This window comes from Phyllobates terribilis, unplaced genomic scaffold (assembly GCF_046119375.1).
Source record: "Phyllobates terribilis strain yellow unplaced genomic scaffold, ASM4611937v1 Scaffold_4__5_contigs__length_816908805, whole genome shotgun sequence".
NCBI classification, from domain to species: domain Eukaryota; kingdom Metazoa; phylum Chordata; class Amphibia; order Anura; family Dendrobatidae; genus Phyllobates; species Phyllobates terribilis.
In genome coordinates, this window is record NW_027362764.1 from 11874736 (window position 1) to 11896553 (window position 21818).

Below are 21818 nucleotides of genomic sequence, written 5' to 3' on the forward strand. Positions count from 1 at the left end.
AGGAAGCAGCAGGAAGCACAGGGCAGCTATGCAGCAGCAGGAAGCAAAGGGCAGCTATGAAGCAGCAGGAAGTACAGGGCAACTAGGAAGCAGCAGGAAGTACAGTGCAGCTATGAAGCAGCAGGAACGACAGGGCAGCTATGAATCAGCAGGAAGCACAAGGCAGCTATGAAGCAGCAGAAAGCACAGGGCACTTATGAAGCAGTAGGAAGCACAAGGCAGCTATAAAGCAGCAGGAAGCACAGGGCAGCTATGAAGCAGCAGGAAGCACAGGACAGTTATGAAGCAGCAGGAAGCACAGGGCAGCTATGAAGCAGCAGGAAGCACAGGGCAGATATAAAGCAGCAGGAAGCACAGGGCAGCTATGAAGCAGCAGGAAGCACAGGGCAGCTATGATGCAGCAGGAAGTACAGGGCAGCTATGAAGGAGCAGGAACCACAGGGAGGCTATGAAGCAGCAGGAAGCAAAGGGCAGCTATGAAGCAGCAGGAAGCACAGGGCAGCTATGAAGCAGCAGGAATCACAGGGCAGCTATGAAGCAGCAGGAAGTACAGGGCAGCTATGAAGCAGCAGGAAGCACTGGGCAGCCATGAAGCAGAAGGAAGCACAGGGCAGCTATGCAGACGCAGGAAGCACAGGGCAGCTATGAAGCAGCAGGAAGTACAGGGCAGCTATGAAGCAGCAGGAAGCACAGGGCAGCTACGAAGCAGCAGGAAGCACATGGCAGCTATGCAGCCTCAGGAAGCACAGGGCAGCTATGAAGCAGCAGGAAGCACAGGGCAGCTATAAAGCTGCAGGAAGCACAAGGCAGCTATAAAGCAGCAGGAAGCACAAGGCAGCTATGAAGCAGCAGGAAGCACAGGGCAGCTATGAAGCAGCAGGAAGCACAGGGCAGCTATGAAGCAGCAGGAAGCACAGGGCAGCTATGAAGCAGAAAGAAGCACAGGGCAGCTATGAAGCAGAAGGAATCACAGAGCAGCTATGAAGCAGTAGGAAGCACAGGGTAGCTATGAAGCAGCAGGAAGCAGCAGGAAGCACAGGGCAGCTATGAAGCACAGGGCAGCTATGAAGCTGCATGAAGCACAGGGCAGCTATAAAGCAGCAGGAAGCAGCAGGAAGCACAGGGCAGCTATGAAGCACAGGGCAGCTATGAAGCTGCATGAAGCACAGGGCAGCTATAAAGCAGCAGGAAGCAGCAGGAAGCACAGGGCAGCTATGAAGCACAGGGCAGCTATGAAGCACAGGGCAGCTATGAAGCTGCATGAACCACAGGGCAGCTATAAAGCAGCAGGAAGCAGCAGGAAGCACAGGGCAGCTATGAAGCTGCATGAAGCACAGGGCAGCTATAAAGCAGCAGGAAGCAGCAGGAAGCACAGGGCAGCTATGCAGCAGCAGGAAGCAAAGGGCAGCTATGAAGCAGCAGGAAGTACAGGGCAACTAGGAAGCAGCAGGAAGTACAGTGCAGCTATGAAGCAGCAGGAACGACAGGGCAGCTATGAATCAGCAGGAAGCACAAGGCAGCTATGAAGCAGCAGAAAGCACAGGGCACTTATGAAGCAGTAGGAAGCACAAGGCAGCTATAAAGCAGCAGGAAGCACAGGGCAGCTATGAAGCAGCAGGAAGCACAGGACAGTTATGAAGCAGCAGGAAGCACAGGGCAGCTATGAAGCAGCAGGAAGCACAGGGCAGATATAAAGCAGCAGGAAGCACAGGGCAGCTATGAAGCAGCAGGAAGCACAGGGCAGCTATGATGCAGCAGGAAGTACAGGGCAGCTATGAAGCAGCAGGAACCACAGGGAGGCTATGAAGCAGCAGGAAGCAAAGGGCAGCTATGAAGCAGCAGGAAGCACAGGGCAGCTATGAAGCAGCAGAAAGCACAGGGCAACTATGAAGCAGCAGGAAGTACAGGGCAACTAGGAAGCAGCAGGAAGTACAGTGCAGCTATAAAGCAGCAGGAAGCAGCAGGAAGCACAGGGCAGCTATGCAGCAGCAGGAAGCAAAGGGCAGCTATGAAGCAGCAGGAAGTACAGGGCAACTAGGAAGCAGCAGGAAGTACAGTGCAGCTATGAAGCAGCAGGAACGACAGGGCAGCTATGAATCAGCAGGAAGCACAAGGCAGCTATGAAGCAGCAGAAAGCACAGGGCACTTATGAAGCAGTAGGAAGCACAAGGCAGCTATAAAGCAGCAGGAAGCACAGGGCAGCTATGAAGCAGCAGGAAGCACAGGACAGTTATGAAGCAGCAGGAAGCACAGGGCAGCTATGAAGCAGCAGGAAGCACAGGGCAGATATAAAGCAGCAGGAAGCACAGGGCAGCTATGAAGCAGCAGGAAGCACAGGGCAGCTATGATGCAGCAGGAAGTACAGGGCAGCTATGAAGCAGCAGGAACCACAGGGAGGCTATGAAGCAGCAGGAAGCAAAGGGCAGCTATGAAGCAGCAGGAAGCACAGGGCAGCTATGAAGCAGCAGAAAGCACAGGGCAACTATGAAGCAGCAGGAAGCACAGTGCAACTATGAAGCCACAAGAAGCACAAGGCAGCTATGAAGCCACAAGAAGCACAAGGCAGCTATGAAGCAGCAGGAAGCATAGGGCAGCTATGAAGCTGCGGGAAGCACAGAGAAGCTATGAAGGAGAAGGAAGTACAGGGAAGCTATGAAGTAACAGGAATGCACAGGGCAGCTATGAAGCGGCAGGAACCACAGGGAGGCTATGAATCAGCAGGAAGCACAAGGCAGCTATGAAGCAGCAGAAAGCACAGGACAGTTATGAAGCAGCAGGAAGCACAAGGCAGCTATAAAGCAGCAGGAAGCACAGGGCAGCTATGAAGCAGCAGGAAGCACAGGACAGTTATTAAGCAGCAGGAAGCACAGGGCAGCTATGAAGCAGCAGGAAGCACGGGGCAGCTATGAAGCAGCAGGAACTACAGGGAGGCTATGAAGCAGCAGGAAGCACAGGGCAGCTATGAAGTAGCAGGAAGCACAGGGCAGCTATGAAGCAGCAGGAACCACAGGGCAACTATGAAGCAGCAGGAAGCACAGGGCAACTATGAAGCCACAAGAAGCACAAGGCAGCTATGAAGCCACAAGAAGCACAAGGCAGCTATGAAGCAGCAGGAAGGACAGGGCAGCTATGAAGCTGCGGGAAGCACAGGGCAGCTATAAAGCAGCAGGAAGCACAGGGCAGCTATGAAGCTGCAGGAAGCACAGGGCAGCTATGAAGCAGCAGGAAGCACAGGGCAGCTATGAAGCAGCAGGAAGCACAGAGAAGCTATGAAGCAGAAGGAAGCACAGGGCAGCTATGAAGCAGCAGGAAGCACAGGGCAGCTATGAAGCTGCAGGAAGCACAGGGCAGCTATAAAGCAGCAGGAAGCACAGGGTAGCTATGAAGCAGCAGGAAGCACAGGGCAGCTATGAAGCAGCAGGATGCACAGGGCAGCTATGAAGCAGCAGGAAGTACAGGGAAGCTATGAAGCAACAGGAATGCACAGGGCAGCTATGAAGCGGAAGGATGCAAAGGGCAGCTATGAAGCAGCAGGAAGCACAGGGCAACTATGAAGCAGCAGGAAGTACATGGCAACTATGAAGCAGCAGGAACCACAGGGAGGCTATAAAGCAACAGGAAGCACAAGGCAGCTATGAAGCAGGAGAAAGCACAGGACAGTTATGAAGCAGTAGGAAGCACAGGGGAGCTATGAAGCAGCAGGAAGTACAGGGCAGCTATGAAGCAGCAGGAAGCACAGGGCAACTATGAAGCAGCAGGAAGTACAGGGCAGCTATGAAGCAACAGGCGTGCACAGGGCAGATATGCAGCCACAGGAAGGACAGGGCAGCTATGACGCAGCAGAAAGTACAGGGCAGCTATGAATCAGCAGGAAGCACAGGGCAGCTATGAAGCAGCACAAAGCACAGGGCAGCTATGAAGCCACAAGAAGCACAAGGCAGCTATGAAGCAGCAGGAAGCACAGGGCAGCTATGAAGCTGCAGGAAGCACAAGGCAGCTATAAAGCAGCAGGAAGCACAGGGCAGCTATGAAGCAGCAGGAAGCACAGGGCAGCAATAAAGCAGCAGGAAGCACAGGGCAGCTATGAAGCAGAAGGAAGCACAGGGCAGCTATGAAGCAGCAGGAAGCACAGGGCAGTTATGAAGCTGCAGGAAGCACACGGCAGCTATAAAGCAGCAGGAAGCACAGGGCAGCTATGAAGCAGCAGGAAGAACAGGGCAGCTATGAAGCAGCAGGAAGCACAGGGCAGCTATGATGCAGCAGGAAGTACAGGGCAGCTATGAAGGAACAGGAATGCACAGGGCAGCTATGAAGCGGCAGGATGCACAGGGCAGCTATGAAGCAGCAGGAAGCACAGGGCAACTATGAAGCAGCAGGAAGCACAGGGCAGCTATGAAGCAGCAGAAACCACAGGGAGGCTATGAATCAGCACGAAGCACAAGGCAGCTATGAAGCAGCAGAAAGCACAGGACAATTATGAAGCAGTAGGAAGCACAGGGCAGCTATGAAGCAGCAGAAAGCACAGGGCATCTATGATGCAGCAGGAACCACAGGGAGGCTATAAAGCAGCAGGGAGCACAGGGCAGTCTTGAAGCAGCAGGAAGCACAGGGCAGCTATGAAGCAACAGGAATGCACAGGGCAGCTATGAAGCGGCAGTATGCACAGGGCAGGTATGAAGCAGCAGGAAGCACAGGGCAACTATGATGCGGCAGGATGCACAGGGCAGCTATAAAGCAACAGGAATGCACAGGGCAGCTATGAAGCAGCAGGATGCACAGGGCAGCTATGAAGCAGCAGGAAGCACAGGGCAGCTATGAAGCAGCAGGAAGCACAGGGCAGCTATGAAGCAGCAGGAAGCACAGGGCAGCTATGAAGCAGAAGGAAGCACAGGGCAGCTATGAAGCAGCAGGAAGCACAGGGCAGCTATGAAGCTGCAGGAAGCACAGGGCAGCTATAAAGCAGCAGGAAGCACAAGGCAGCTATGAAGCAGCAGGAAGCACAGGGCAGCTATGAAGCAGAAGGAAGCACAGGGCAGCTATGAAGCAGCAGGAAGCACAGGGCAGCTATGAAGCAGCAGGAAGCAAAGGGCAGCTATGAAGCAGCAGGAAGTACAGGGCAGCTATGAAGCAACAGGAATGCACAGGGCAGCTATGAAGCGGCAAGATGCATAGGGCAGCTATGAAGCAGCAGGGAGCACAGGGCAAATAGGAAGCAGCAGGAAGTACAGTGCAGCTATGAAGCAGCAGCAACGACAGGGAGGCTATGAATCAGCAGGAAGCACAAGGCAGCTATGAAGCAGCAGGAAGCACAGGGCAGCTATGAAGCAGCAGGAAGCACAGGGCAGCTATGAAGCAGCAGGAAGCACAGGACAGTTATGAAGCAGCAGGAAGCACAGGGCAGCTATGAAGCCACAAGAAGCACAAGGCAGCTAAGAAGCCACAAGAAGCACAAGGCAGCTATGAAGCAGCAGGAAGCACAAGGCAGCTATGAAGCAGCAGGAAGCACAGAGAAGCTATGAAGCAGAAGGAAGCACAGGGCAGCTATGAAGCAGCAGGAAGCACAGGGCAGCTATGAAGCAGCAGGAAGCACAGAGAAGCTATGAAGCAGAAGGAAGCACAGGGCAGCTATGAAGCAGCAGGAAGCACAGGGCAGCTATGAAGCTGCAGGAAGCACAGGGCAGCTATAAAGCAGCAGGAAGCACAGGGTAGCTATGAAGCAGCAGGAAGCACAGGGCAGCTATGAAGCAGCAGGATGCACAGGGCAGCTATGAAGCAGCAGGAAGTACAGGGAAGCTATGAAGCAACAGGAATGCACAATGCAGCTATGAAGCAGCAGGATGCACAGGGCAGCTATGAAGCAGCAGGAAGCACAGGGCAACTATGAAGCAGCAGGAAGTACAGGGCAGCTATGAAGCAGCAGCAACCACAGGGAGGCTATGAAGCAGCAGGAAGCACAAGGCAGCTATGAAATAGCAGAAAGCACAGGACAGTTATGAAGCAGCAGGAAGCACAAGGCAACTATGAAGCAGCAGGAACCACAGGGAGGCTATGAAGCAGCAGGAAGCACAAGGCAGCTATGAAGCAGCAGGAAGCACAGGGCAGTTATGAAGCAGCAGGAAGCACAGGGCAGCTATGAAGCAACAGGAATGCACAGGGCAGCTATGAAGCGGCAGTATGCACAGGGCAGCTATAAAGCAACAGGAATGCACAGGGCAGCTATGAAGCGGCAGGATGCAGAGGGCAGCTATGAAGCAGCAGGAAGCACAGGGCAACTATGAAGCAGCAGGAAGTACAGGGCAGCTATGAAGCAGCAGCAACCACAGGGAGGCTATGAAGCAGCAGGAAGCACAGGGCAGCTATGAAGCAGCAGGAAGCACAAGGCAGCTATGAAGCAGCAGGAAGCAGAGGGCAGCTATGAAGCAGCAGGAAGCACAGGGCAGCTATGAAGCTGCAGGAAGCACAGGGCAGCTATGAAGCAGCAGGAAGCACAGGGCAGCTATGAAGCAGCAGGAAGCACAAGGCAGCTATGAAGCAGCAGGAAGCAGAGGGCAGCTATGAAGCAGCAGGAAGCACAGGGCAGCTATGAAGCTGCAGGAAGCACAGGACAGTTATGAAGCAGCAGGAAGCATAAGGCAGCTATGAAGCAGCAGAAAGCATAAGGCAGCTATGGAGCAGTAAGAAGACACTAGTAACAATACAACCAGTACAACCACCATCATATTGAGCACTACTATAACCCTACTATTATCATTTACCTCTCAGCAGATGCACTAATGTGTTTTGGATTTTCACAATCACAGACTTGGTGCAGGTGATGCCACTGCTGCCGCACGGTACGTTCTCTGCAGTGACTGTAAAGAGTCCATCCTTCTCTCTGGCCAGAACATACTGACAATCTCCCAGGAAGGTGAAAGAGCGCCCATCAAAGGTGATGTAATGGGGGTCCCCGCTGGCGGTACAGATTCCAGGACATTGGTGATTGGTGCATTCCCAGCGCCGGTTCTTACACACACTAGAGTAGAGGGAGAACAATGATTCAAGGAAAGGGGATCAACATAATAATACGCACACGCCGCTAGGTTCAGATAGGGGTGAGACAGGTTACATGAATCCTTTGGAATCCTGGGGGAACTGTTACTCAGGGCGACCATAGACCATGTGCTGCAGCTTTTCTCAGGCACACAGGGGTATTGACCCTCAGGCGCACACAGGGGTATTGACCCTCAGGCACAGACACGTAGATTGTTTCACTTGCTGACCAGACACACTTGACAAGAGTCCTCATAAACGGTAGAACAGTAGCATTTAATAAGAAGCCGCACAGCCAGTGCAAGTTAAGTCTTATGAGCAACAGGCTCCAGTGACAAACAGTACAGTTTCCTTAGCAGCACAGCAGTTCACAGTCTTCCCAGTAGTACAGGACAGCACAGTTCTAATGCAAAGGCACATTAATAAACACAGAATTCTTTACAGCACAGTGAGATGGATGAGGGGGCAGGGTTTGCTGAGGGAGATGATCCATGTGACACCATTTCTTCCAGTCCTTATCTTTCTGCCTGAGAATACTCTGCACTGCTAGTTCAGGAACTATACCTGACCCGTGCTTAGCTTCACTCCTGACTTGAATCCTTTTCAATTGCAGGGACGCTTCTGTAAGATACAGAACACACACACCACCTTTCTCTTCGGCTCCAGACAGACAGTAAACAACTTCCCCACAATCCCCCTGGGGCTCTGCTAAAACACTCCCCTTCTCCTGTGATTGTGTTAACCCCTCTAATTGCTGGATGCTTTTAAAGCACCAGCACTACTTCAGCATGTCACACTGTGAAAAAGCACTACTTCTGCATGTCACAATAAGAATGAGTTTGCTGTGACTAAAAATCAGGAACTTAACCCACTGCAGAAATTAGTGGTGTCCCAAGTCATTAACATGTGCAGGTTGAGTCAAAAATTCTCAAGAACTGCTGTGCTGAGCAAATAACTATGTGCCTGACCCAACCAACCCAACATAAAAACACATCTGCAATTACAGAGCTCATCTCCACATCCACCATTACTGAGAACATTTCCACATGGATCATTGCAGAGAACTTCTCCATCATTACAGGGAACATCTCCACCATCCTCCACATCAATCATTACAGAGAATATCTACTCCATCATTACAGAGATCATATCATTACAGAAATCATCTCCACCATCATTACAGAGAACACCTTCACCATCCTCCACAATAATCACTACAGAGAACATCTCCACCCTCCACCACATCAATCTCTACAGGGAACTTCACCATCCTTCACATTAATCACTACAGGAAACATCTCCACTATCCACCACATCAATCACTACAGGGAACATCTCCACTGTCCACCATATCAATCACTACAGGGAACATCTCCACTGTCCACCACATCAATCACTACAGGGAACATCTCCACTGTCCACCACATCAATCACTACAGGGAACATCTCCACTGTCCACCACATCAATCACTACAGGGAGCATCTCCACTGTCCACCACATCAATCACTACAGGGAACATCTCAACCATCCTCCACATCCATCATTATGAAGATCCTCCCCATCAGCCTCCACATCCATCACTACCGAGATCATTTCCACCATCCTCCACATCCATCATTACAGAGATCGTCTCCATCATCATTACAGGGAACATCTTCACCATCCTCCACAATAATCACTACAGGGAACATATCCACCCTCCACCACATCAATCTCTACAGGGAACTTCACCATCCTTCACATTAATCACTACAAGAAACATCTCCACTATCCACCACATCATTACAGGGAACATATCCACCATCCTCCACACCAATCATTACAGGGAACATCTCCACCATCCTCCACATCCATCATTATAAAGATCATCTCCATCATTACAGGGAAAATCTCCACCATCCTCCACATCAATCACTACAGGGAACATCTCAACCATCCTCCACATCCATCATTATTAAGATCATCTCCATCAGCCTCCACATCCATCACTACAGAGATCATTACCAACATCCTCCACATCCATCATTGCATAGAACAACTCCACCATCCTCCACATCCATCATTACAGAGATTGTCTCCATCATCATTACAGGAAACATCTTCACCATCCTCCCAATCCATCATTATAAAGATCATCTCCATCATCATTACAGGAAACATCTTCACCATCCTCAACACCAATCATTACATGGAACATCTCCACCATCCTCCACATCAATCATTACAGGGAACATCTCCACCATCCTCCACATCCATCATTATAAAGATCATCTCCATCATCATTACAGGGAACATCTCCACCATCCTCCACACCAATCATTACAGGGAACATCTCCACCATCCTCCACATCCATCATTACAGGATACATCTCAACCATCCTCCACACCAATCATTACAGGGAACATCTCCACCATCCTCCACATAAATCATTACAGTAAACATCTCAACCATCCTCCACATCCATCATTACAGGATACATCTCCACCATCCTCCACATCCATCATTACAGATTACATCTCCACCATCCTCCACATCCATCATTACAGGGAACATCTTCACCATCCTCCACATTAATCACTACAGGGAACATCTCAACCATCCTCCACATCCATCATTATAAAGATCATCTCCATCATCATTACAGAGAACATCTCCACCATCCTCCACACCAATCATTACAGGGAACATCTCCACCATCCTCCACACCAATCATTACAGGGAACATATCCACCATCCTCCACACCAATCATTACAGGGAACATCTCCACCATCCTCCACATCCATCATTATAAAAATCATCTCCATCATCATTACAGGGAACATCTCCACCATCCTCCACATCCATCATTACAGGATACATCTCCACCATCCTCCACACCAATCATTACAGGGAACATCTCCACCATCCTCCACATAAATCATTACAGTAAACATCTCAACCATCCTCCACATCCATTATTACAGGATACATCTCCACCATCCTCCACATCCATCATTACAGGATACATCTCCACCATCCTCCACATCCATCATTACAGGATACATCTCCACCATCCTCCACATCCATCATTACAGGATACATCTCCACCATCCTCCACATCCATCATTACAGGGAACATCTTCACCATCCTCCACATTAATCACTACAGGGAACATCTCAACCATCCTCCACATCCATCATTATAAAGATCATCTCCATCATCATTACAGGGAACATCTCCACCATCCTCCACACCAATCATTACAGGGAACATCTCCACCATCCTCCATACCAATCATTACAGGGAACATATCCACCATCCTCCACACCAATCATTACAGGGAACATCTCCACCATCCTCCACATCCATCATTATAAAGATCATCTCCATCATCATTACAGGGAACATCTCCACCATCCTCCACATTAATCACTACAGGGAACATCTCCACCATCCTCCACATCCATCATTATAAAGATCATCTCCATCATCATTACAGGGAACATCTCCACCATCCTCCACACCAATCATTGCAGGGAACATCTCCGCCATCCTCCACATCTATCATTATAAAGATCATCTCCATCATCATTATGTTATGATCTGCTACAAGCACTGAGGAAAGAAAGGAGATCTGTCCCTACAATAGAACTAAGCTAGATCCCTACGATGTAATGGGGAACCTGATCCTGCGATCAGACCCGCTAAAGTCCTCGGCTAGTCTGTACGAAGACCTATAGATGCAAGGGAGGGATCCCTACAAGAACTAGGGACTGGGATAAAGTTGGACACCTCCTATCAGAAAATGTAGCAGTAAAAGACAAACACACAACATAGGATATAAAGGTCCGAAGACCTAGCTAAACTGACTGAGAAAGGTAACTAAGCACCAGGCTAACTTAAGAGTAGAAATTATAATGAAGTCCAGCAAAGCCAGGAGGGCGGAGCAGGATTAAATAGGCAAAAAAGGTCATGTGACCAGCAAACTAGAAAAAACCTAACAGGAGAGTTCTAACACATTACAGGGAACATCTCCACCATCCTCCACACCAATCATTACAGGGAACATCTCCACCATCCTCCACATCCATCATTATAAAGATCATCTCCATCGTCATTACAGGGAATATCTCCACCATCCTCCACACCAATCATTACAGGGAACATCTCCACCATCCTCCACATCCATCATTATAAAGATCATCTCCATCATCATTACAGGGAATATCTCCACCATCCTCCACACCAATCATTACAGGGAACATCTCCACCATCCTCCACACCAATCATTACAGGGAACATCTCCACCATCCTCCACATCCATCATTATAAAGATCATCTCCATCATCATTACAGGGAATATCTCCACCATCCTCCACATCCATCATTATAAAGATCATCTCCATCATCATTACAGGGAACATCTCCACCATCCTCCACACCAATCATTACAGGGAACATCTCCACCATCCTCCACATCCATCATTACAGGGAACATCTCCACCATCCTCCACATCCATCATTACAGAATACATCTCCACCATCCTCCACATCCATCATTACAGGATATAACTCCACCATCCTCCACATCCATCATTACAGGATACATCTCCACCATCCTCCACATCCATCATTACAGGGAACATCTTCACCATCCTCCACATTAATCACTACAGGGAACATCTCAACCATCCTCCACATCCATCATTATAAAGATCATCTCCATCATCATTACAGGGAACATCTCCACCATCCTCCACACCAATCATTACAGGGAACATCTCCACCATCCTCCACATCCATCATTATAAAGATCATCTCCATCATCATTACAGGGAACATCTCCACCATCCTCCACACCAATCATTACAGGGAACATCTCCACCATCCTCCACATCCATCATTATAAAGATCATCTCCATCATCATTACAGGGAACATCTCCACCATCCTCCACATTAATCACTACAGGGAACATCTCCACCATCCTCCACATCCATCATTATAAAGATCATCTCCATCATCATTACAGGGAACATCTCCACCATCCTCCACACCAATCATTGCAGGGAACATCTCCGCCATCCTCCACATCTATCATTATAAAGATCATCTCCATCATCATTATGTTATGATCTGCTACAAGCACTAAGGAAAGAAAGGAGATCTGTCCCTACAATAGAACTAAGCTAGATCCCTACGATGTAATGGGGAACCTGATCCTGCGATCAGACCCGCTAAAGTCCTCGGCTAGTCTGTACGAAGACCTATAGATGCAAGGGAGGGATCCCTACAAGAACTAGGGACTGGGATAAAGTTGGACACCTCCTATCAGAAAATGTAGCAGTAAAAGACAAACACACAACATAGGATATAAAGGTCCGAAGACCTAGCTAAACTGACTGAGAAAGGTAACTAAGCACCAGGCTAACTTAAGAGTAGAAATTATAATGAAGTCCAGCAAAGCCAGGAGGGCGGAGCAGGATTAAATAGGCAAAAAAGGTCATGTGACCAGCAAACTAGAAAAAACCTAACAGGAGAGTTCTAACACATTACAGGGAACATCTCCACCATCCTCCACACCAATCATTACAGGGAACATCTCCACCATCCTCCACATCCATCATTATAAAGATCATCTCCATCGTCATTACAGGGAATATCTCCACCATCCTCCACACCAATCATTACAGGGAACATCTCCACCATCCTCCACATCCATCATTATAAAGATCATCTCCATCATCATTACAGGGAATATCTCCACCATCCTCCACACCAATCATTACAGGGAACATCTCCACCATCCTCCACACCAATCATTACAGGGAACATCTCCACCATCCTCCACATCCATCATTATAAAGATCATCTCCATCATCATTACAGGGAATATCTCCACCATCCTCCACATCCATCATTATAAAGATCATCTCCATCATCATTACAGGGAACATCTCCACCATCCTCCACACCAATCATTACAGGGAACATCTCCACCATCCTCCACATCCATCATTACAGGGAACATCTCCACCATCCTCCACATCCATCATTACAGAATACATCTCCACCATCCTCCACATCCATCATTACAGGATATAACTCCACCATCCTCCACATCCATCATTACAGGATACATCTCCACCATCCTCCACATCCATCATTACAGGGAACATCTTCACCATCCTCCACATTAATCACTACAGGGAACATCTCAACCATCCTCCACATCCATCATTATAAAGATCATCTCCATCATCATTACAGGGAACATCTCCACCATCCTCCACACCAATCATTACAGGGAACATCTCCACCATCCTCCACATCCATCATTATAAAGATCATCTCCATCATCATTACAGGGAACATCTCCACCATCCTCCACACCAATCATTACAGGGAACATCTCCACCATCCTCCACACCAATCATTATAAAGATCATCTTCATCATCATTACAGGGAACAACTCCACCATCCTCCACACCAATCATTACAGAGAACATCTCCACCATCCTCCACACCAATCATTACAGGGAACATCTCCACCATCCTCCACACCAATCATTACAGGGAACATCTCCACCATCCTCCACACCAATCATTACAGGGAACATCTCCACAATTCTCAACATCCATCATTATAAAGATCATCTCCATCATCATTACAGGGAACATATCCACCATCCTCCACATTAATCATTACAGGGAACATCTCCACCATCCTCCACATCCATCATTATAAAGATCATCTCCATCATCATTACAGGGAACATCTCCACCATCCTCCACATCCATCATTATAAAGATCATCTCCATCATCATTACAAGGAACATCTTCACCGTTCTCCATATTAATCACTATAGGGAACATCTCCACCATCCTCCACATGAATCATTACAGGGAACATCTCAACCATCCTCCACATCCATCATTGTAAAGATCATCTCCATCATCATTACAGGGAACATCTCCACCATCCTCCACACCAATCATTGCAGGGAACATCTCCACCATCCTCCACATCCATCATTATAAAGATCATCTCCATCATCATTATGTTATGATCTGCTACAAGCACTATGGAAAGAAAGGAGATCTGTCCCTACAATAGAACTAAGCTAGATCCCTACGATGTAATGGGGAACCTGATCCTGCGATCAGACCCGCTAAAGTCCTCGGCTAGTCTGTACGAAGACCTATAGATGCAAGGGAGGGATCCCTACAAGAACTAGGGACTGGGATAAAGTTGGACACCTCCTATCAGAAAATGTAGCAGTAAAAGACAAACACACAACATAGGACATAAAGGTCCGAAGACCTAGCTAAACTGACTGAGAAAGGTAACTAAGCACCAGGCTAACCTAAGAGTAGAAATTATAATGAAGTCCAGCAAAGCCAGGAGGGCGGAGCAGGATTAAATAGGCAAAAAAGGTCATGTGACCAGCAAACTAGAAAAAACCTAACAGGAGAGTTCTAACACATTACAGGGAACATCTCCACCATCCTCCACACCAATCATTACAGGGAACATCTCCACCATCCTCCACATCCATCATTATAAAGATCATCTCCATCGTCATTACAGGGAATATCTCCACCATCCTCCACACCAATCATTACAGGGAACATCTCCACCATCCTCCACATCCATCATTATAAAGATCATCTCCATCATCATTACAGGGAATATCTCCACCATCCTCCACACCAATCATTACAGGGAACATCTCCACCATCCTCCACACCAATCATTACAGGGAACATCTCCACCATCCTCCACATCCATCATTATAAAGATCATCTCCATCATCATTACAGGGAATATCTCCACCATCCTCCACATCCATCATTATAAAGATCATCTCCATCATCATTACAGGGAACATCTCCACCATCCTCCACACCAATCATTACAGGGAACATCTCCACCATCCTCCACATCCATCATTACAGGGAACATCTCCACCATCCTCCACATCCATCATTACAGAATACATCTCCACCATCCTCCACATCCATCATTACAGGATATAACTCCACCATCCTCCACATCCATCATTACAGGATACATCTCCACCATCCTCCACATCCATCATTACAGGGAACATCTTCACCATCCTCCACATTAATCACTACAGGGAACATCTCAACCATCCTCCACATCCATCATTATAAAGATCATCTCCATCATCATTACAGGGAACATCTCCACCATCCTCCACACCAATCATTACAGGGAACATCTCCACCATCCTCCACATCCATCATTATAAAGATCATCTCCATCATCATTACAGGGAACATCTCCACCATCCTCCACACCAATCATTACAGGGAACATCTCCACCATCCTCCACACCAATCATTATAAAGATCATCTTCATCATCATTACAGGGAACAACTCCACCATCCTCCACACCAATCATTACAGAGAACATCTCCACCATCCTCCACACCAATCATTACAGGGAACATCTCCACCATCCTCCACACCAATCATTACAGGGAACATCTCCACCATCCTCCACACCAATCATTACAGGGAACATCTCCACAATTCTCAACATCCATCATTATAAAGATCATCTCCATCATCATTACAGGGAACATATCCACCATCCTCCACATTAATCATTACAGGGAACATCTCCACCATCCTCCACATCCATCATTATAAAGATCATCTCCATCATCATTACAGGGAACATCTCCACCATCCTCCACATCCATCATTATAAAGATCATCTCCATCATCATTACAAGGAACATCTTCACCGTTCTCCATATTAATCACTATAGGGAACATCTCCACCATCCTCCACATGAATCATTACAGGGAACATCTCAACCATCCTCCACATCCATCATTGTAAAGATCATCTCCATCATCATTACAGGGAACATCTCCACCATCCTCCACACCAATCATTGCAGGGAACATCTCCACCATCCTCCACATCCATCATTATAAAGATCATCTCCATCATCATTATGTTATGATCTGCTACAAGCACTAAGGAAAGAAAGGAGATCTGTCCCTACAATAGAACTAAGCTAGATCCCTACGATGTAATGGGGAACCTGATCCTGCGATCAGACCCGCTAAAGTCCTCGGCTAGTCTGTACGAAGACCTATAGATGCAAGGGAGGGATCCCTACAAGAACTAGGGACTGGGATAAAGTTGGACACCTCCTATCAGAAAATGTAGCAGTAAAAGACAAACACACAACATAGGACATAAAGGTCCGAAGACCTAGCTAAACTGACTGAGAAAGGTAACTAAGCACCAGGCTAACTTAAGAGTAGAAATTATAATGAAGTCCAGCAAAGCCAGGAGGGCGGAGCAGGATTAAATAGGCAAAAAAGGTCATGTGACCAGCAAACTAGAAAAAACCTAACAGGAGAGTTCTAACACATTACAGGGAACATCTCCACCATCCTCCACACCAATCATTACAGGGAACATCTCCACCATCCTCCACATCCATCATTATAAAGATCATCTCCATCGTCATTACAGGGAATATCTCCACCATCCTCCACACCAATCATTACAGGGAACATCTCCACCATCCTCCACATCCATCATTATAAAGATCATCTCCATCATCATTACAGGGAATATCTCCACCATCCTCCACACCAATCATTACAGGGAACATCTCCACCATCCTCCACACCAATCATTACAGGGAACATCTCCACCATCCTCCACATCCATCATTATAAAGATCATCTCCATCATCATTACAGGGAATATCTCCACCATCCTCCACATCCATCATTATAAAGATCATCTCCATCATCATTACAGGGAACATCTCCACCATCCTCCACACCAATCATTACAGGGAACATCTCCACCATCCTCCACATCCATCATTACAGGGAACATCTCCACCATCCTCCACATCCATCATTACAGAATACATCTCCACCATCCTCCACATCCATCATTACAGGATATAACTCCACCATCCTCCACATCCATCATTACAGGATACATCTCCACCATCCTCCACATCCATCATTACAGGGAACATCTTCACCATCCTCCACATTAATCATTACAGGGAACATCTCAACCATCCTCCACATCCATCATTATAAAGATCATCTCCATCATCATTACAGGGAACATCTCCACCATCCTCCACACCAATCATTACAGGGAACATCTCCACCATCCTCCACATCCATCATTATAAAGATCATCTCCATCATCATTACAGGGAACATCTCCACCATCCTCCACACCAATCATTACAGGGAACATCTCCACCATCCTCCACACCAATCATTATAAAGATCATCTTCATCATCATTACAGGGAACAACTCCACCATCCTCCACACCAATCATTACAGGGAACATCTCCACCATCCTCCACACCAATCATTACAGGGAACATCTCCACCATCCTCCACACCAATCATTACAGGGAACATCTCCACAATTCTCAACATCCATCATTATAAAGATCATCTCCATCATCATTACAGGGAACATATCCACCATCCTCCACATTAATCATTACAGGGAACATCTCCACCATCCTCCACATCCATCATTATAAAGATCATCTCCATCATCATTACAGGGAACATCTCCACCATCCTCCACATCCATCATTATAAAGATCATCTCCATCATCATTACAAGGAACATCTTCACCGTTCTCCATATTAATCACTATAGGGAACATCTCCACCATCCTCCACATGAATCATTACAGGGAACATCTCAACCATCCTCCACATCCATCATTGTAAAGATCATCTCCATCATCATTACAGGATACATCTCCACCATCCTCAACACCAATCATTACAGGGAACATCTCCACCATCCTCCACATCCATCATTATAAAGATCATCTCCATCATCATTACAGGGAACATCTCCACCATCCTCCACATCCATCATTACAGGATACATCTCCACCATCCTCCACATCCATCATTACAGGGAACATCTTCACCATCCTCCACATTAATCACTACAGGGAACATCTCAACTATCCTCCACATCCATCATTATAAAGATCATCTCCATCATCATTACAGGGAACATCTCCACCATCCTCCACACCAATCATTACAGGGAACATATCCACCATCCTTCACACCAATCATTATAAAGATCATCTTCATCATCATTACAGGGAACAACTCCACCATCCTCCACACCAATCATTACAGGGAACATCTCCACCATCCTCCACACCAATCATTACAGGGAACATCTCCACAATTCTCAACATCCATCATTATAAAGATCATCTCCATCATCATTACAGGGAACATATCCACCATCCTCCACATTAATCATTACAGGGAACATCTCCACCATCCTCCACATCCATCATTATAAAGATCATCTCCATCATCATTACAAGGAACATCTTCACCGTTCTCCATATTAATCACTATAGGGAACATCTCCACCAACCTCCACATGAATCATTACAGGGAACATCTCAACCATCCTCCACATCCATCATTGTAAAGATCATCTCCATCATCATTACAGGATACATCTCCACCATCCTCAACACCAATCATTACAGGGAACATCTCCACCATCCTCCACATCCATCATTATAAAGATCATCTCCATCATCATTACAAGGAACATCTTCACCGTTCTCCATATTAATCACTATAGGGAACATCTCCACCAACCTCCACATGAATCATTACAGGGAACATCTCAACCATCCTCCACATCCATCATTGTAAAGATCATCTCCATCATCATTACAGGATACATCTCCACCATCCTCAACACCAATCATTACAGGGAACATCTCCACCATCCTCCACATCCATCATTATAAAGATCATCTCCATCATCATTACAGGGAACATCTTCACCATCCTCCACATCCATCATTAGGCCACGGCCCCACTATCAGTATTTGGTCAGTGTTCTGTCAGTATTATTTCTCAGGAGTGGGTGATAAATGCAAAATTGGAGACTTGTTTCTATTCTACCTTTTCTCTGATTGTTCCTCACCTGGTTTTGGTTCCCACTCCTGAGAAAAAATACTGACCAAATACTGATAGTGGGGCCGTGGCCTTACAGAGATCATGTCCACCATCCTCTACATTAATTACTACAGAGATCTTCTCCATCCTCCTCCTCATTAATCACTACAGTGAACATCTCCACTGTCCTCCACATCCATCATTACCGAGAACAGCAGCAGTCCACTGGAGGATTCTTAAATGAGTTATCCTGGCCTTAGTCTTCGCCCACTAGTATGGAATAAGCTATGGGAATAAAGATTTTCTCACCAGGTATTACAATTTTTGGTGATGGTTTCATTTGTGTGGTAGAGTTTCCCATGGTGGTGGCAGGGACACTCCTCGGGTGGAAGACATCTGTCCATCTGTGACAACAATACATTGATAAATAGATAACATAGATAAATGAAATGAGTAGCCATGATCCCATCACTCTTATAGTGCTACAACACCAAGGACCAACATAAACCAGCAAAAGTCAACCGGAACATTTACATTGAGAATTATTATAGAATTATTTGCCCCAGTAATGAACAAGTCACATTATAGCTGGCCAGATAAGCGGGTGATGTTGGTGAGGTGGCCCGATAAGCGGGTGATGTTGGTGAGGTGGCCAGATAAGCGGGTGATGTTGGTGAGGTGGCCAGATAAGCGGGTGATGTTGGTGAGGTGGCCAGATAAGCGGGTGATGTTGGTGAGGTGGCCAGATAAGCGGGTGATATTGGTGAGGTGGCCAGATAAGCGGGTGATGTTGGTGAGGTGGCCAGATAAGCGGGTGATGTCGGTGAGGTGGCCAGATAAGCGGGTGATGTTGGTGAGGTGGCCAGATAAGCGGGTGATGTTGGTGAGGTGGCCAGATAAGCGGGTGATGTTGGTGAGGTGGCCAGATAAGCGGGTGATGTTGGTGAGGTGGCCCGATAAGCGGGTGATGTTGGTGAGGTGGCCCGATAAGTGGGTGATGTTGGTGAGGTGGCCAGATAAGCGGGTGATGTTGGTGAGGTGGCCAGATAAGCGGGTGATGTTGGTGAGGTGGCCCGATAAGCGGGTGATGTTGGTGAGGTGGCCCGATAAGCGGGTGATGTTGGTGAGGTGGCCCGATAAGTGGGTGATGTTGGCGAGGTGGCCAGATAAGTGGGTGATGTTGGTGAGGTGGCCCGATAAGCGGGTGATGTTGGTGAGGTGGCCTGATAAGCGGGTGATGTTGGTGAGGTGGCCGGATAAGCGGGTGATGTCGGTGAGGTGGCCCGATAAGCGGGTGATGTTGGTGAGGTGGCCAGATAAGCGGGTGATGTTGGTGAGGTGGCCCGATAAGCGGGTGATGTTGGTGAGGTGGCCAGATAAGCGGGTGATGTTGGTGAGGTGGCCCGATAAGCAGGTGATGTTGGTGAGGTGGCCAGATAAGCGGGTGATGTTGGTGAGGTGGCCAGATAAGCGGCTGATGTTGGTGAGGTGGCCAGATAAGCGGGTGATGTTGGTGAGGTGGCCAGATAAGCGGGTGATGTTGGTGAGGTGGCCCGATAAGCGGGTGATGTTGGTGAGGTGGCCCGATAAGCGGGTGATGTTGGTGAGGTGGCCCGATAAGCGGGTGATGTTGGTGAGGTGGCCCGATAAGTGGGTGATGTTGGTGAGGGGATACATACCAGGAACACGGTTCCGTCTGGGCACACACAACCATTGTCAGAGCAGCTCTTGTTCAGCTCCAGGTTTTCGCAAGTGAGCAGACATGCCCCAAATTTATAGACTAAGTCACCGGGGCAGAAAGCCACCTCTGGACATCTGTTCTCAGTACAGTTCCACAAACCATTCACACAGGCACTGAAAAAAAGAGGAGTAAAAAATCATGAAAATCAGACATTATAACCAAGGAAAGGGACGCAGAGAGGAAATCACGAGATAATGGAAGAAGGCCAGAAGATGCTGGTTGGAGAACTACAAGATTCAGTGACTCTAAGTGAGGCTGCTGCGCGGAGCGGGGGCTGCAGATTACGCACAATATCATCATGTAACACAAGAGCATAGTTTGGTGTCTTCCTCACTGGTTTTCCATTGTTTTTCTGCTTTTTATCTGTACCATTCATCCCCGTTTAATATGAGCTCCATGGACGATGCTACCAGCTGCGTCTTGTGAGATGTCTCCAGGCCTTGAGCAGCCGTTTGAGGGTGAATATGTCCGCGCTCGATGTCAGCGAGTTACATGTTTGAAGCCCAGATACTGGATCTAAATGTGCAGCGAGCAACACTCAGGGGCATTGTAAACCTGGAGAGGAGTCTAGAGCTCACTGAGCGGCTCTGGCTGAGGCCAGTGGGGACTGCAGGGATGTGTACCGGGAGCAGTGGGGACTGCAGGGATGTGTACCGGGAGCAGTGGGGACTGCAGGGATCTGTACCGGGAGCAGTGGGTACCACAGGGGGAGCAGTGGGGACTGCAGGGATCTGTACTGGGAGCAGTGGGGACCGCAGGGATCTGTACCGGGAGCAGTGGGGACTGCAGGGATCTGTACTGGGAGCAGTGGGGACCGCAGGGATCTGTACTGGGAGCAGTGGGGACTGCAGGGATCTGTACCGGGAGCAGTGGGGGCCGCAGGGATCTGTACTGGGAGCAGTGGGGGCCGCAGGGATCTGTACTGGGAGCAGTGGGGACCGCAGGGATCTGTACTGGGAGCAGAGGGGACCGCAGGGATCTGTACTGGGAGCAGTGGGGGCCGCAGGGATCTGTACTGGGAGCAGTGGGGGCCGCAGGGATCTGTACTGGGAGCAGTGGGAACCGC

At 48.0% G+C, this 21818-nt stretch overlaps 1 protein-coding gene across 1 annotated transcript in view; it reads right to left on the reverse strand.

Annotated features, from left to right (window-relative positions):
* Positions 1–21818, reverse strand: part of LOC141264134 (SCO-spondin-like) — a 282869-nt gene that overhangs the window by 5490 nt on the left and 255561 nt on the right. Inside the window, exons 20-22 of the mRNA XM_073676444.1 lie at positions 20691–20865; positions 19321–19415; positions 6756–7012 (exon numbers count right to left, since the gene is read on the reverse strand). Of these exons, the coding sequence (XP_073532545.1) occupies positions 6756–7012; positions 19321–19415; positions 20691–20865 (527 nt within the window). The remainder of the gene's footprint in view (positions 1–6755; positions 7013–19320; positions 19416–20690; positions 20866–21818) is intronic.